We start from the raw sequence: 16,123 nt of genomic DNA, 5'->3' as shown, positions 1-16,123 counted from the left end.
AATCTGTTAGGAGATTTTGTCATTTTGTTTTCTATAGTTTGTATAAGTAGAATGTACGGGATTGAAATGAAATACAGAGAAGAAATTTCTCTCAATTGCATCTCAGTTTGTACACTTTGCAGCAAAGGTGAAGATTCGCTTTAAGTAGAAGGGTCTCGAGTCGGCGGAGGGAAGGTTAGCGAAACTCCGGCAGATCACCACCGTGTCGGAATTACAGAGCAGGTTCGAAGCCATCGCTAATGAAACTGATGACTTATCTGAAAGGTTGATGATGAAACTCTTTATCTCTGGGAGGGAGGATATTAAAAACTCAGTATTGAGTCACGAGCCCAAAACTATTAAAGAGGCCCTAACTCAGGCCCACATACATGAACGTCGGATCCAATTAGAGAAAGTTCCAGCCCGACCCGCGTTTGCTAACAAAGGTACTCCTCTATTACCTAACCCTAATCCTTCTCCCTCCTAAACCAATTTCGCTGCCTCAGTCACACCAGCAGCTCATAATGCAAATTGACCGTCGATAAAACGGCTCACCCATGCTGAAGTTCAAAGTCGCCGTGAGCGGGGGCTTTGCTATTACTGCGAAGAAAAGTACACTACCGGACACAAGTGTAAGTCCCCTCCGCACTTATTACTCCTCACCGATGGTTCCGAGATAGAACCAACGCTATCGGAACCATAGAGGTGCAAGAGCATTCAAATATCTCTTATCATGTCTTAGCTGGGGGTAATTCCTCCTCGACGCTTCGGTTTTTAGGGCACGTAAACGGTTCTCCGGTCCAAGTTTTAGTGGACGGTGGTAGTGATCATAACTTCATCCAATCTAGGGTGACGACCCTTCTACAGTTGGCATTGGAAACCGTTCCTAGTTTTGCAGTAGTGGTGGGTAGTGGCCAATGCTTCAGATGTGAAGGGGTTATTCGGAAAGTTCCCCTCACTGTCCAGGGTTGTTTCCTTCCCCTCGACTTATATGTACTTCCATTACACGGGGCTGATGTGGTTCTAGGTGCAGCCTATCTTTCTACATTGGGGCCAGTGGTCACTGATTAAGGCGAGTGCATTTTTGAGTTCAACCACCAAGGAGTCGCAGTGAGTTGGAAGGGGCTCATACCATCTTGCGACTAGCCAGTGCAATTGCACAATTTGCATAGGTACACATACAGATGCCATCTCTTCTTACTACTGCTTGCAAATAGTGCCCTCAACATCCCTGGTGGATGAGCAAACTCAACCAGTTATGTTAGCCATGTTAGAATCCTTTGCAGATGTGTTTCAAAAACCACAAGGGCTACCCCCTACTCGTTCACAAGACCATGCCATCCATTTGGTGGCTAGAATAGAACATGTCAACGTAAAACTATACTGATATCCTTATTTCCAGAAGCAGGTGATGGAGCAACTTGTCAGTGAGATGTTAAATGAAGGGGTAATTTGAGCCAGCACCAGTTCTTTTTCTTCACCAGTGTTGTTGGTTCGTAAAAAAGATGGAACATGGCGATTTTGCGTGGATTATAGGGCCCCTTAATGTAGTCACGATACGGGATAGATTTCCCATCCCCACAATTGATGAACTGTTTGATGAGCTCCACGGAGCGCAATACTTTTCTAAGCTAGACTTGTTGTCAGGCTACCATCATATTCGAATCAGGCCTGAAGATGTGACCAAAACTGCATTTTGTACACACTAGGGGCATTACAAGTTCTTGGTAATGCCATTTGGTTTATCTAACGCCCTGTCCACTCTCCAGGCTATCATGAATGAAGTGTTTCGACCATATTTGCATCGATTTGTTCTTGTATTTTTTGACGACATCTTGGTTAATAGTCCCACATGGGAGGAGCATTTGGAGCACTTACGGCAGGTTTTAGAGTTGTTGCGGTACCATAAGGTGGTGGCTAAGCAGAGCAAGTGTCAAATTGGGCAACGGTCACTCGATTATCTGGGCCATGTGATTTCCGACCAAGAATTGAGTGTGGACCCGGCAAAAATTTCTGTCATTCAACAATGTCATGTACCTACAAACGTGAAAGAGGTACGGAGCTTCCTTGGGCTTGCAGACGCTTCATCCATCACTATGCTGCAATTGCTGGTCCTCTTACCGACCTTCTGCGCAAGGATTATTTCAGTTGGTCATCTACGGCGCAAATTGCTTTTGACACCCTCAAAAGCAAGTTGGGATCTACACCAGTGCTAGCCTTACCCGACTTTACCCAAGAATTTCAACTTGAAACTGATGAATCGGGCCAGGGAATTGGGGCTGTATTATCACAGAAGGGGCATCCAATAGCATATTTTAGCTAGAAGCTGAGTAATAGGATGCAAGGAGCCTCTACTTATCACCGAGAAATGTTTGCCATCACTCAGGCAGTCAGCAAATGGCGCCAATATTTGTTGGGGAGGATATTTACAATTTATACGGACCAACAGTCCCTCAACAATTTGACAAACCAAACTATTCAGACTCCAGAACAACATAAATGGTTAAGTAAGTTGGTGGGGTTTGATTTCCAAATCCTTTATCGACCGAGAAAATTGAACCAAGCCGCCGATGCTCTTTCTCGTACTTTAGAGGCAGTGTTCCTTACCATTAGAGTCGGGGGATATGACTTAGAGGATGAACTCAAGTCTTTGAACCCGTCGCATCCCAAATTATTGGATCTGCAGCAATCCATTCAAGATCCGAACTCAACCATTGAGGGATTCCAGTTCCTCAAAGGGCTACTATTTAAGGGTCGTTTAGTCATACCGGTTGATTCGCCCCAGCGTCAGAGGTTGCTCTATGAGTTTCATGACACAACGATTGGTGGCCATGCTGGAGTTACACGCACTTATCATAGAATCTCATCTAATTTCTTATGGAGGGGAATGAAGAAGATGTCCACTGCTATGTGTCAGCTTGCCAGGTCTGCCAACAAATGAAAAACGCTAACCATTTACCGGCGGGGTTGCTCCAGCCTTTGCCTATTCCTTCTATGGTATTCGAGGATATCGTAATGGACTTTATCACCTGTTTGCCTAGCTCAAGGGGAAAATACATTATCATAACAGTGGTGGATAAGCTTTCTAAGTACGGGCACTTTATTGCCCTTCCATCATCCTTTTCGGCACAATCTGTGGCTGAAGCTTTTGTGATAGGAGTCATTCGTCTCCATGGACCACCCAGATCGATTGTGACTGACCATGATCCACGTTTCTTGCACACCTTCTGGCAAGAATTAAACAAGCTGCAAGACACCACTTTGGCTATGAGCACCGCATATCATCCTCAAACTAACAGTCAGTTAGAAGCTTTGAATAGATGCGTTGAGCAATACCTACGATGCTTTGTAGCTGATGCACCAAATAGGTGGGTCGCAATGTTACCATGGGCAAAATATTGGTATAATACAACGTTTCAGTCGTCTGCTTGTATGACTCCCTTCAAAGTTCTGTACGGGAGGGATCCCCCTACTGTCACAAGGTATATCCTGGGCAGCAGCCCCAATGAATTGGTTGAAGCTTACTTGGTAGATCGGGATGAGATTCTACTTCTTCTCAAAGCTAATCTAGCGCGCGCTCAGAACCGGATGAAGGGGATTGCTGACAAGCGACGCAAAGAACTTAGTTTTCAGGTCGGGGACTGGGTATTTGTTAAGCTCAAGCCCTATCGACAAAACACTCTTCTCCTTCAAAATCACACCAAGTTGGGTAGACGCTACTTTGGACCCTTTAAAGTTCTTAAACGGATCGGCGAGATAGTGTACAAACTAGAACTACCAGATGAAGCGCGCATCCATCCTGTATTCCATGTTTCATTGCTCAAGCGTTGTATTTGAGAACCTACTCAACAACAGGATTCAGGGCAGCTCACTGATCTTGTTGATCCTGGTTTTGATTCATCTCCGAACCTTGAGCACAAGGTTCTTTCAGAGGCGGAAGGTATTGTTGTGACCCATAGAGCTGACGTGGAGGACACCTCACATGCCAGCATGGATACGCTGACTCAGCCAGAGAGTGCAGCTGTGAAACATAGCCAGCGCTTGAAGATTCCATCCAAAAGATTAACAGATTTTGTGTGAAGGTTAAGGGCTGAAATACGTGATGGCAGAGCAGGCGGTTATAGCATGAGTAGAGCACAAGATAATATAAATAAGTTATTAAGCAATTGTAGTTGTAGGCTATTATTTTGCAATAAGTTCTGATTCTCATCTTTCAATTCTGTAATTCTCCTCTCAACTCCTCTGTATCTTCAATATTCTTTGTATTGTTCTGTTGCTTGTAATTCAATTTGGTTGAGTTAATATAATCAGTACTTGGAGTATTTGTTGATTGCTTCATATGTTTTGTTCCGTCTCCATCTACCATTTCTCTACTCTTTACTTACTAGACTATAGATGGCTTTTGCCCGTGCATAACACGGGCCCAATAGTGTAGAATATGGAATTACTATTTGTCATTAATTTGTTTTGATATGAAATTGCATAGAAGAGAGAAATTGAGACATCATTGGAAAGTGACACAATATTCACATCCATGATAATATTAAATGTACATATATAAACATATAGTTATTTACATATCGACAAAAAGAGATGCATTTTACTTCGAAAGTGGCATAATTTTTACATGCATGAGAGTATCTATATTCACAAAAGGTGATTCTTTCTCCATACTGTAATTGTTCTTCTTCATTGTAGTGCAACAAAAGTAGTGACATCTGCAAAATCACATAAAAAGACCAAGTTTCAGTACCTATATACATAATGAATTAAGTTTTAGGGTAATATCAATGCAATATATTTTTTCTAAAGCACTTTTTCAGTGTGGGATGATGCCTGCCTACAACATTAATATAAGTAGGCCTTCTGTTACAGCATTATTGATCAATGAATTGCATTGATACCTGATAGAATCTTTACTAAGAAAATCGAACTGAACGAAGCAAAGTCAATTATTATGGGAGACTAAGAACCTGTAAACGAGTTTCCTAGAGCTCTTCAAATTTAGCTTTTGTTGGATAAAACCACAATACCTTTAAGTAACTATAGATGTTCTCCACTTTAAGATGATTATGCAAGAGAAATGGGAAGCGAGTGCACAATCAACAACATTGTTATTAGTGAAAAAACATATACAAATTTAGCATGACCACTAAAGCATTTGACCAAACAATCGAGTATGTTTGCATCACATTACTCGTGCAAAAGATGCTAGTGTCTGCATCACAATGAATGAAGAAGTCAATATAGACTTAGGACAGAAATGAGCTAGGGAGATGCTTATGTCCTTTTCTATGACAACTAAAAACCAAAGCAGGGAAAGAACAAACTCCTTTAATCAAAGGATGATGAAACACACAAACACACACCATAAAAAAAGGAAGCAGCAAAATTTAGAGAGACACTTATAGGCCTATTAATTAATCCCAATTGTAATGCAAATCACATCCTCATTCAACAGGTAGACTGTAGACAAATTCCATCTTCACGTATATCCCAAACGCAAAACTTGTTTTGACATAACTTAGCAACATTATCAAAGTTAAACAACTAAAAGACTCCATGTTTTGGCCCCAAACTTATGTTGCATACAATTGTATTATCCCCTCTGATAACTATGGGATCCTATAGAACATTTCGTTTGAACCAAATTCGGAGTTTGATTGTATATAAGAATATTATAATCGAACAATGTTACTGAAGAAACATGCAATGAAAAAGAACTTAGTACTAAGCAAAATATGAAGAGGTGATATAATAATGAGGAAGACATGGTGATTTTTTCTTAAATCATTCTGTATTGACATGTTAATAAACCATGGAGAATGAGTTAATTGAGTAATTGTAACGACCCGACTTGTCGTTTTAAGAATTTACGCCCCGTTCAGTGACTTAAGATTTCGAGCAGCCTCGCAATATGTATTATGACCCGCGTGTGTGGTCGAGTTTGATTTACGGATGATTCGGAGTGATTTGGGACACTTAGTCCCTAAGACGGAAGTTTAAGTCTTAGGATTTTGACCGTAGTCGGAACTGTATGAAGACGACTCCGAAATGGAGTTTCGTCGATTCCGTTAGCTTCGTTGGGTGATTTTGGACTTAGGAGCGTGTCCGGATTGTGAATCTGAGGTCTGTAGCCAATTTAGGCTTAAAATGGCGAAAGTTAAATATTTTTGGAAAGTTTGATCGGGGGGTTGACTTTTTGATATCGGGGTTGGAATGCTATTCCGAGAGTTGGAACAGCTCCGTTATGTTATTTGGGACTTGTCTGTAAAATTTGACGTCATTCCGGATTGGTTTGATAGGATTCGGTATGAGTTTTAGAAGTTGGAAGTTTTTGAAGTTCATAAGTTCGATTTGTGGTGCGATTTGTATTTTTGGCATAATTTGATGTGATTTGAAACCTCGAGCAAGTCCGTGATATGTTATGGGACTAGTTGGTATGGTTGGACGGGGTCCCGAGGGGTTCGGGTGTGTTTCGGACCAAATTGGATCTGTTTGGACTGATGTTCCTGAAGTCTGGTTTCCTTCTTCACGAACGCGAAGGGAGTCCGCGTTCGCGAAGAGGAATTTGAGGGGCTGATGATTTGTGCTTCGCGAACGCGAAGAAGGAACTGGGCAAGCCTTCGCGAACACGGCCAAGGAAACGCGAACGCGAAGAAGAAAGGAAGAGTAGGGCCTGAGGTCGTTTGGCCTTCGCGAACGCGAACGCAAAGGAGTTGGTCAGCTGCTCATCGCGAACGCGACGAGGAGTTCGCGAATGCGAAGAGGAAATGATGGGGCAGAAACAGTTGGCATTCGCGAACGCGACGAGGAGGTCGCGAACGCGATGAAGGATTTGAGACAGTTGGGTTTTGGCCTTCGCAAACGCGAAGCAATGGTCGCGAACGCGAAGAAGGCCTATCTGGGCAGAATTAAAAGTCCCAAAAATGGGGGTTTGAGTTCATAACTCAAAATCAAATTTGGAGCTCGGTAGAAGGCAATTTTTGGAGAGATTCTTGCGTGGGTGTTTGGGGTAAGTGATTCTTATCCAGTTTTGATTAATTTCCATGATTATGTCTTTGAATTCATCAATTAATTCAGATTTAATGGAGGAAAAATCAAGATTTTTGTAAAATCTTCCAAAATCAAAAATTTAAGATTTGGAGGTCGATTTGTTATTGGAATTCGATAAAATTGGTATGGTTGAACTCGTATCGGAATGGGTGTTCGGATTTTATGAAAATTATGTTGGGTTTCGAGAGGCAAGTCCCGCGTTGACGTTTGTTGACTTTTTGGAATAAAATTTTAAGTCGACGTATTATTATCCGGAATTATTTCCGATGAATTTTAATGAAGTTATACAATTAATTTGGTTAGATTTGAGTTGTCCGAAGGTCAATTCAAGCAAGAAGGTTATTTTGGAATATCGGCCTAACTTCAAAAAGGCAAGTGTCTTGCTTAACCCCGAGTGAGAGAATTTTTCCTTAGGCATTGAGTCTTATGTGCAAATTGTGTAATTGAAAACCATGTACGCGAGGTGACAAGTACGTACTTGGTTTATATGTGCAAAATTCATTGAATTAAAGTTTTAGGTATTATTGTGTAGTAAATTAAAAAATTATGAAAAACTATTAAATCATCTGTTTGCCATGCCTAAATCCTTATTGTTGAATTTGTTTTTATATGATAATTTGATGCAATTGTTACTTGAAATATTTATGAAATTTCGTGAGTATTGTTGGTTTAATATTTCTTGGGAATTAATTCCAATATGAATTTTCTTATGCAAATAATTAATTTAAGTGAGTTTAAGAATAAGTGTTAATATAATTATCTAAATTTGCATTAATGAAGGTTTTGCTTTATGCTGAGTAATTTCTATCTCTATTGATTATTTTTGGGTGTTATATATATTGTGTGGAGCCTTGGGCTATTTGTTGTGAAATTAATTGATTTCTGTTATATGTTTGGAATTTGGTTGTGGCCATTGGGCAAATTGTGATATGAATTAATTTTATTATATTGCCGTGTTAATTTTTCGTGTAAATTGTTGTGTTGTGTGAGTTGTTATTGTGGGGAGATAAGGGTTGCATTTCACAATTGATATTATATGGGTATAAGGGTGGCATTTCATTGTTGTTATGGTTTTTAGAATATTGTCTGCGCGGAATGATAAGGGTGGTTATAGGAGTGATAAGAGTGGCAATATGAGTGATAAGGGTGGCAATATCAGTGATAATGGTGGCTATTGATATTGTCTGGGCGGAGCGATAAGGGTGGCAATAAGAGCGATAAGGGTGGCTATTGTCAGGGACGATATGTGATGATGTGGGGTTGTGGTGTTGATGATTTTCATGTGATGTTGTGATTTTTTTGTATTTATTTTTATACCTTGTGCAATTTTTTTTGTTGTTGGTAAATTGATAACAATCTGATTTATGTTGAAATTGAGAGCCTGTGGCTATGGCCATGCGAATTATAAAATGAAATGTGGGCACGAGGTGCCGTGAGTAAATAATGAGGATATTTGGCACGTGAATTGTCCGTGCAGTTGATATATGAAATGTGGGCACGAGGTGCTGTGATGAGATAATAATGATATTTAGCACGTGAGTTGTCCGTGCAGTTGTGATATGAAATGAGGGCACGAGGTGCCATGAAAATATGATGATTTAATTCTGGGCACGAGGTGCCGTGGAAACATGAAAAATGGGCTGAGACACGTGTTTATGAAAAATATGAAAATGGGCTGAGACCCGTATTTTTATGATTTTGAAATGAGGTGTCACATGGTGACTTTTTAATTGAAAGGATTATATTTAAAATATTTATTTGGAAGAATTTTTACTTAGAAAGTATTATATAAAAGATATTTATTTGAGGAAATTATATTTGAAAAGATTTACTGAGAGAATTATATTTGAAAAATAATTATTTGAGAAAATTATATTTGAAAGAGAATTATTTGGAAGAATTATATGTGAAAGACATTTATTTGAAGTACTTGATTTAATTGGGTGTAATTGTACTTATTAATTGTTGAGCGATATTAATGGTATTCTTGTTGTCTGTAGTGCATATCACTGGTTGTTTCATGTTGCTCTGTTGTTATTTGTTTCTTATTATCTTGTATATTATATTGCACAGGTTCTTAGACTAGTGAGTGTCTTGAATATACCTCGTCTCTACTCCATTGAGGTTAGTCTTGATACTTACTGGGTACCGACCGTGGCGTACTCATACTACACTTCTGCACATTTTTGTGCAGAGCCAGGTATTGAAGATAACGGACTTGAGCAGAGTTAAAGCGAGATCGTAAGGATTCAAGATAGAGCTGCTTGGTCGTCGCAGTCCTTTGGAGTCCTTTCATTTCATTGTACTGTTAACTTGTAATCAAACAGTATTGTATATTCGGTCCTCGTGATCATTCTATATATTCAGTTAGAGTTCGTGACTCAGTACTACCAGTCTTGGGAGGTTGTATATTGTAAGTATTTCCGCTGTTAGTTTTGATTATTTATTTAATAAAAAAAAATAGTTTCAAAAATGCAATGAAAATCGCCTTACCTAGTCTTAGAGAGTAGGTGCCATCACGACTCCTGTGGTGGGATTTTGGATCGTGACAGTAATATGGGAGATGGGGTAGTATCATAGACAAATAGTAAATAGGTAAACTAACCTAATATCACACCAGCAAAAGATTAGCTTTAACAGCAAGCAGAAAGCAGCAACATAACCGTGGCTTTAACCGCGTCCAAAAATAGCAGCAAAATGCCTTTAAATGCATCCCAAAACAGTAGCAAAATGTGGCTTCAACTAAGAGAGCAAGTGAAAGTAAATATGTTGTATTGCTAGAGAGTTCCAAGAGAAAATTAAACAATGCTGAGAGGTGCAAGAACAAGTGTGCGTAGGAATTACACATGTGTTGAGATATTTTTTAGAACTATCATATTAATTACATCTTAAAATTAATTATATGAGCAGATAAAAGAACAACAACTTAATTAAAAAGTTCAAATACCTTAAAATTACTTTTTCAAAGGAGGAGTCTTTATTTCCAAGGCCTGCTTGTAGTGGGAAGCATTGTCTTTGTTAGTTGTCTCTTGAGATTCTCTTCCCTCCGAGCCAAGACGTTCAATTTTGCGTTTGCTCCCCTCGGCAACATCCATCATGGTTGGCGGGAACTCTTGGTGGATCTCATTATCTTTGTTCATGTAAGATAAAATGGACAACTTTTGCACTGTATCATGATATTTTGTAAATAATATTTTCATTTGAATTTTGAATATCTTTCCACTCAATTGTTTCTGCACATCCGCAAGAGGTGAAATTTGTTTCTGGGAGGACGAAATTGGTTAGTTGCGCATCAAAAGAGGGTCATTTTGCCATTGATACCTGTTTGTATGTTTTTGAAGCTAACAGTAATATGAAATATGTACCTTGACATGGTAGATGTCATAAATTTCTTCTGAACTGAGGCTTAACATTTTCTCGGCAGGTTTGTCAGAAATAATGGCTGTTGCAAAACCACTATTATCTCTAACAGTGACTTCAAATTGACATCGGTTATAATGTAGAGCAAATATTTAGTTAGATGAATAAAAACAAAACAACTGTAAACTCTAAATAGTCATATAGAAGAATCTAGTAGAATTTATACCTTGGAATTCGATGAGTGGATCGTTGACAATTTGTACAATAAATTGTCCTCCGAGAGAAAGATCTCGTGAACAGTTGCTTACAGTCAGAACAAGATAACACACAAAAGCGTTGGTTCTCATTTGGCAGAGAAAGTTCAGCCACGACATAAAATACCTGTCCCTATATAATTCAAGAATGCCACATATTTCTTTTTTGTGACTACTAAAAATAATTAAATTTTGGTAGAATAATATAATTTATGTTGTTCTTACTTGAGGTTGTGCTTGGATATTGGAAATAGCTATGATTTCATCCTCAAAGAGAACCACCATAACATAGCTTGTGGAAGATGTACTCTTTACCTTGTACGCATTAAGCATTGGTTCAATTGTTTTGGCCCTACAAGAAAGTTAAAATCTAAAAGATTTGTTCTTGTACATATTAATGCATTATATCAACAATATGTTTCTACAGATGCATAATTCACAAAGAAATACATGCATAATGCTATGACTTCAACTCAACAGCTTGTGGGTAAGGAGGATTGAATTGGATTGTTGTATTAAATTTGTTCGACAGTCCACTGAATATATTTGTTCGACGATCCTACATGCATTCAAATATTAAGATTTGATTTTATTGTTTGATATTTGAAAAGGAAAAAGGTAAAATCATGTATGTACTAATACTTGATGATGATCTGCCAATTTTTCTAGCAAGAATAACCGGGTATTCATTCAGTTGTTTCAAAAGTTTATTCCCATAAAGATCAATGAAATCTTCCCAGAGTGTGAATTTTGTTGTTTTTTTCCTGTAAAAAATGAATAAAGTATGTTCAAATAATATATTGGAGTAACAAAAAGTAATAGCTAAGTTTGAAAACTTGGACCGTAAAATAAACCTCAAATGTAAGACATTCTTTATTATTTACAAGGTAATGTAAATTCAGAAGTCTCAAACATGAAGACACAAAAACTGAAAAAGTAAAATACCTGCCATGTAAATAAAACCTCCCAAACATGTGAGTTGCAAAAAACAAAAGAAGTCCAGTGCTTAGGGAAACAAAGAACGAAATATTTTACTTTGCAATCACTGAAATCAAGCATCCAAGCTACATCTCATATACCTGAAGCTTAGGAGTTCAATATGAAACAATGAACAATAACAAATATCTAGCTCAGCCAAAACAAGGATGTCCACATACAATGAACAACGACAGAGAGTCAAAATGCACTTAACATATCTGCAATGTTTGGAAAATTGCAAAGGTTGGTAAGAATTGGCCTTTTGAATCGATTAGCGTATAAGTCAAAAATCTTTCTCATAACAAGTCAATCTCCTTTTTATGACACTATAGCTTTTTGTATTGTTCTAAAACTAGTTCAAATAAATTAAAAGCCAGTTTTATTCTGGCCAAAATGTTCCCTTAATATATCATCAGGGCAACAAATTCTGTTGATCTCAAGGAAAGAACTAAGCCATTCACACATCTATTGGCTATTGTATTACATCAAGAATACATATAAGGCTATTCATTTTCAATAAAAGAATGCCCTGCTTTCCTAAGAAAAACTTTGGCATTATGAAAATATAAGATGGAAGTTACACCTTCAATCTGGTTAAGGTAATGCACAAAGTCACAACCTAAGGGCTAAGACGTTATTTTTCACACACTGCATTTTTCAGAATCTTAATAAAGCCAATATCCTGAGTTTTAGCATGAAGCTTTCATTTCTATGTGTGCTTGATTTAACAAGAACCATATTACAAGGGTGCGAGTGCTTCACCCTCTTACCACTCAGTAATACTATACTATTGAAATATAATCTCATACTAAAATGCTGCAAATGGTTAAAAAACTAAAGTTCTGAATTAATGTCATATATATGATTTCAAATTAAACAATATATAGGCATTGCTAGACGATGCAAAAAAAACAAAACAACATCATAGTTGAATCATGTGCAATCTTTTTTTGCCACAAAAAGATAAAACCAGCAGCTACAGCCGAAAAAAGAGATGTGGTTGATGAGGAGGAGGAGGACGTGAAGGAAGATAAGGAACAACAAAAGAAACAGAGGAAAGGAATATGAGGAGGTATATCCTTACTGCTTATCCATAACGATAAATTCTTGAATTCTTCTTCCATTTGCAGCATATGTTGAAGGGCCGCCATTAATCACAATAGCAAGGATATCTTACGTTAAACCAAAAAAAGAAACAACAAATAAGTTAATACATTATGAAAATCATTGTGTCATAATAATTAAAAGATTTTTGAGATGGTACAATAAATAGATTGTATATGCACAAATATAGATAATTAAATCTTTAAATACCAAATTCAGATTCTTTGGGTTGATACTCGAAAGTGTCAAACGCAATGATAGTTAGCCGCGTTGGCGGAGGTAATGGATCCTGGGGAGTGACCTTTTCAATTGGCTCAACAATGGTGCTTCTATCAATTGTCCAAGTGAATTTGTTAAGTGGATTTCCATATAAATAAGATGACTCCTTCACTTGTGCAACTGACACCAAGTAAGTGTGAAAAGGATCAAATAGGTCTTCAAAATGCGTTATATCAGCATTGAACATGATGGTCTGAATTTGATTTTCCTGTAAGAAAATAAGATACAATTAGATTATAATCATATTCAAATAAATTGGGGAAAATTATACTAGTAAAATATACCAAATTTTAATATGAGCAACCTCTAATATATGAGCAAAAAATGGATTAATTCAATTATTTTTGGCAAAATTGTGAATTTAAAAAAGAATACCTCTTCATCCTGTAGAGTCATGAGTTGATATTTTTTTGGTTTTCTCTTTGTTGTCTTTGGGACGACCTTTATCAATTACTTGGATCTTACATGTCTATTCTTCTGTTTTGGGAGTGATCATGTTGATAGTTAACCTTTCACCCATAGTGGAATTAATCTGCAATTACAACATATTAATATTAGTATAACAGTATAAATTAACAATAAAAATAGACAAGGTTTAATATAAATGAAAGAATATAGAAAAAAATCAAGTTATAATTAGATTTACCATAAGAAATTGTAGCATATGGTCAAGAAAAAGCTTTTTTAATAATTTCATCATAGACTATATTATATGTAGAGTGATCATCGTCGTCGTCAGCTGTAGGTGGTCTAATTAATACTTTCACACAATTAGAACTTTTGGCTCTTGATAAAGCAACATACAATTGACCATGAGAAAAGACAGGTTCGCGCAAATAGATACCCACAAAATCTAATGTTTGACCTTGACCTTTGTTTATCGTCATGGCGAAACATAATCGAACTGAAAATTGCGTTCTATTAAAAGGGAGAGGTAATTTCTCATCTTCTGATGTCATGAGTGGTATTCGCAGAATAAATACATGTCTATTTTTAAAATCGCCGCTAGATATTGTTGCGCTGATGACATGACTTTTAAAATTATTACATATTAATCGTGTTCCATTGCATAAACCTTCACTGGGATTCAGATTTCTTAATAACATAATCGGACAATTTTTCTTCAAAGATAATTTATAAAAATCTTCATACTCACTCTGATCTTTTGGATCAATTGTCTCATCAGTAGCAATATAAACTTTTTTGGTGGATGGAAATTGAGCAAGAAGCATGTCATTTATATCATCAATAAAATTATTTTTGATTGTTAGAATAGCACGAGAAGTAATAAAAGAAGCATTTGAATGAAATCTGTATAAATCAGGATAAGTAACTCGGAAGAGCAGATTCAACGATTCTTTTTCAGAAGTAAAAGGAATAATGAGAGAATGAGGAATTTTTCAATTTTTTCATAGGCATTTTGTCTTTCTTTTCTATCACCAATTCTCATTAAATATTCACAAAAAGCGGGATCTGTTTTCGCACACATATTCTCTGATAGTTGTAATTTTTTAAGTTGATTCCAAATTTCAGAGCACAATAAACTTTCACGAATAAAATCTTCCTTTTTTTTACTACGAATTACGGGAAGAATTTGTCTAAAATCACCACCGAAGACAACTACCTTTCCACCAAATAGTATATTAGTTTCCATTAGATCTCTTAAAAGCAAATTGAATGCTTCTACCGTTTCCTTTTTGCCAATGAAATTTCATCCCATACAATTAGTTTTGCATCTCGTATTAAAGACGCTAATGAACTTTGCTTACTAATATTGCAGCTGAAATTCTCATTAACATCAATGAAAATTTTAAAGCGGGAATGAGCAGTTCGACCTCCAGGAAGAAGTGAAGCTGCAAGACCGGAACTTGTAGTTGCTAAAGCTATAAATCCTTTGTGCCTCACAGTAGCTAATAAAGCACGATATAAAAAGCTTTTACCAGTTTCACCGGGGCCGTCAATAAAGAATGCCCCTGGTCTATTTAAAAATATTCTGTCAAGAATCATATTTTAAGCTCTTCTTTGTTCAATGTTTAATTTATTTTCTAACATTAAATCTTGCTCGATAACAATGATGCTTCTTTCGAAATGAATATCTTTAGCTTCTTTTGCTATTGCAGATGGCTTTATCATTTATGAAATTAGTTCAAATTTATTAATATCACGGCCCATTGAATGAAGAATATTGTTAATATGGTTTAACACTTCGTAACGAATTTCTCTTGCATCTATATTCAATTTTTTTTTTTGAAATCTTCAGACATTGAATTTTCAAATTATTTCCATAATTCTCTTGGATTAGTTGGATTACAATAGATTAATAAGATAGCAAATAATTATCTTAAACTTGACGGCATTTGATAACTTACAGCTTCAGACATACATTATACCAAATTGTTATCACAAAGTAATAATCCTTTTTTTTTCTGCAGCTTTTCTAAATGTTTTACATTGTACTCCATTTACAATTCGCAAATCTTTATATGATTTTGGTCCTCTCACATTCATTAGAAGCAGTCTAAGATAGTATCTTTCCACTTCAGTTGGATGACATGTCACCACACGATCAATGGAACTTCCTCGTTGATGATGTGTCCATGTTTTTTCTGTTGTTGACCATACAAAATATTCTGAAAATTCTCGATATAATAAATTTAAGTCCATAGCATCTTTGTTTTCTCGATTCATTAAAAACAACTCAGTTAACATTATTTTCTTAACCATAGGATTGTTCACAATTTTACTAATATTGCTTGTATTCTTGAAAGAAACAAGTTGTTGTCCATCAAGATGTAGCTGAAGATGATATACATTTGGAAATATTTCACTAATAGAGAAAGAAAATATACGCCATGCTGCCTCAGGTGGTGACACCCACCTAGCAGATTAGTATTCCTTTATTTCATCTATTTCTATGTTTGTATCATTAGCATGTATATGAAATGCAATTTTATCATGTCCTTTGCAAATATACTTATAAATGTACTTAACAACTTTAATATCAGAGCAAATCTCTACATTCATATGGTAGTTGAACTTACAAAGTAAATATGGATTATAAGGAACAACCCATGAATTATCAAGAAGGTGTCCTCTTATTTGCACTTTCTTAC

The 16,123-nt window shown here is 36.7% G+C and overlaps 1 protein-coding gene and 2 long non-coding RNA genes across 3 annotated transcripts; all 3 read right to left on the bottom strand.

Moving 5' to 3' along the window:
- Window positions 1–4,573: 4,573 nt before the first annotated feature.
- LOC138904439 (uncharacterized) lies at window positions 4,574–10,565 on the bottom strand. The gene is made up of 3 exons (XR_011413440.1): window positions 10,401–10,565; window positions 9,983–10,298; window positions 4,574–4,697 (listed from the first exon to the last, which is right to left on the bottom strand). It is a non-coding gene; the product is annotated as an uncharacterized lncRNA (long non-coding RNA).
- A 2,142-nt stretch (window positions 10,566–12,707) lies between these two features.
- On the bottom strand, window positions 12,708–13,741 carry LOC104104400 (uncharacterized). The gene is made up of 2 exons (XR_011413439.1): window positions 13,386–13,741; window positions 12,708–13,218 (listed from the first exon to the last, which is right to left on the bottom strand). It is a non-coding gene; the product is annotated as an uncharacterized lncRNA (long non-coding RNA).
- A 952-nt stretch (window positions 13,742–14,693) lies between these two features.
- LOC138904561 (uncharacterized) lies at window positions 14,694–15,017 on the bottom strand. Its single transcript, XM_070193066.1, has one exon. The coding sequence runs from the start codon at window positions 15,015–15,017 to the stop codon at window positions 14,694–14,696; it is 324 nt and encodes a 107-aa protein (XP_070049167.1).
- Window positions 15,018–16,123: the final 1,106 nt, after the last annotated feature.

Source organism: Nicotiana tomentosiformis, chromosome 2 (genome assembly GCF_000390325.3).
Source record: "Nicotiana tomentosiformis chromosome 2, ASM39032v3, whole genome shotgun sequence".
Taxonomy (NCBI): domain Eukaryota; kingdom Viridiplantae; phylum Streptophyta; class Magnoliopsida; order Solanales; family Solanaceae; genus Nicotiana; species Nicotiana tomentosiformis.
Note: the sequence above shows the minus strand (reverse complement) of the source record. Positions and strands in the feature narration are given on the sequence as shown.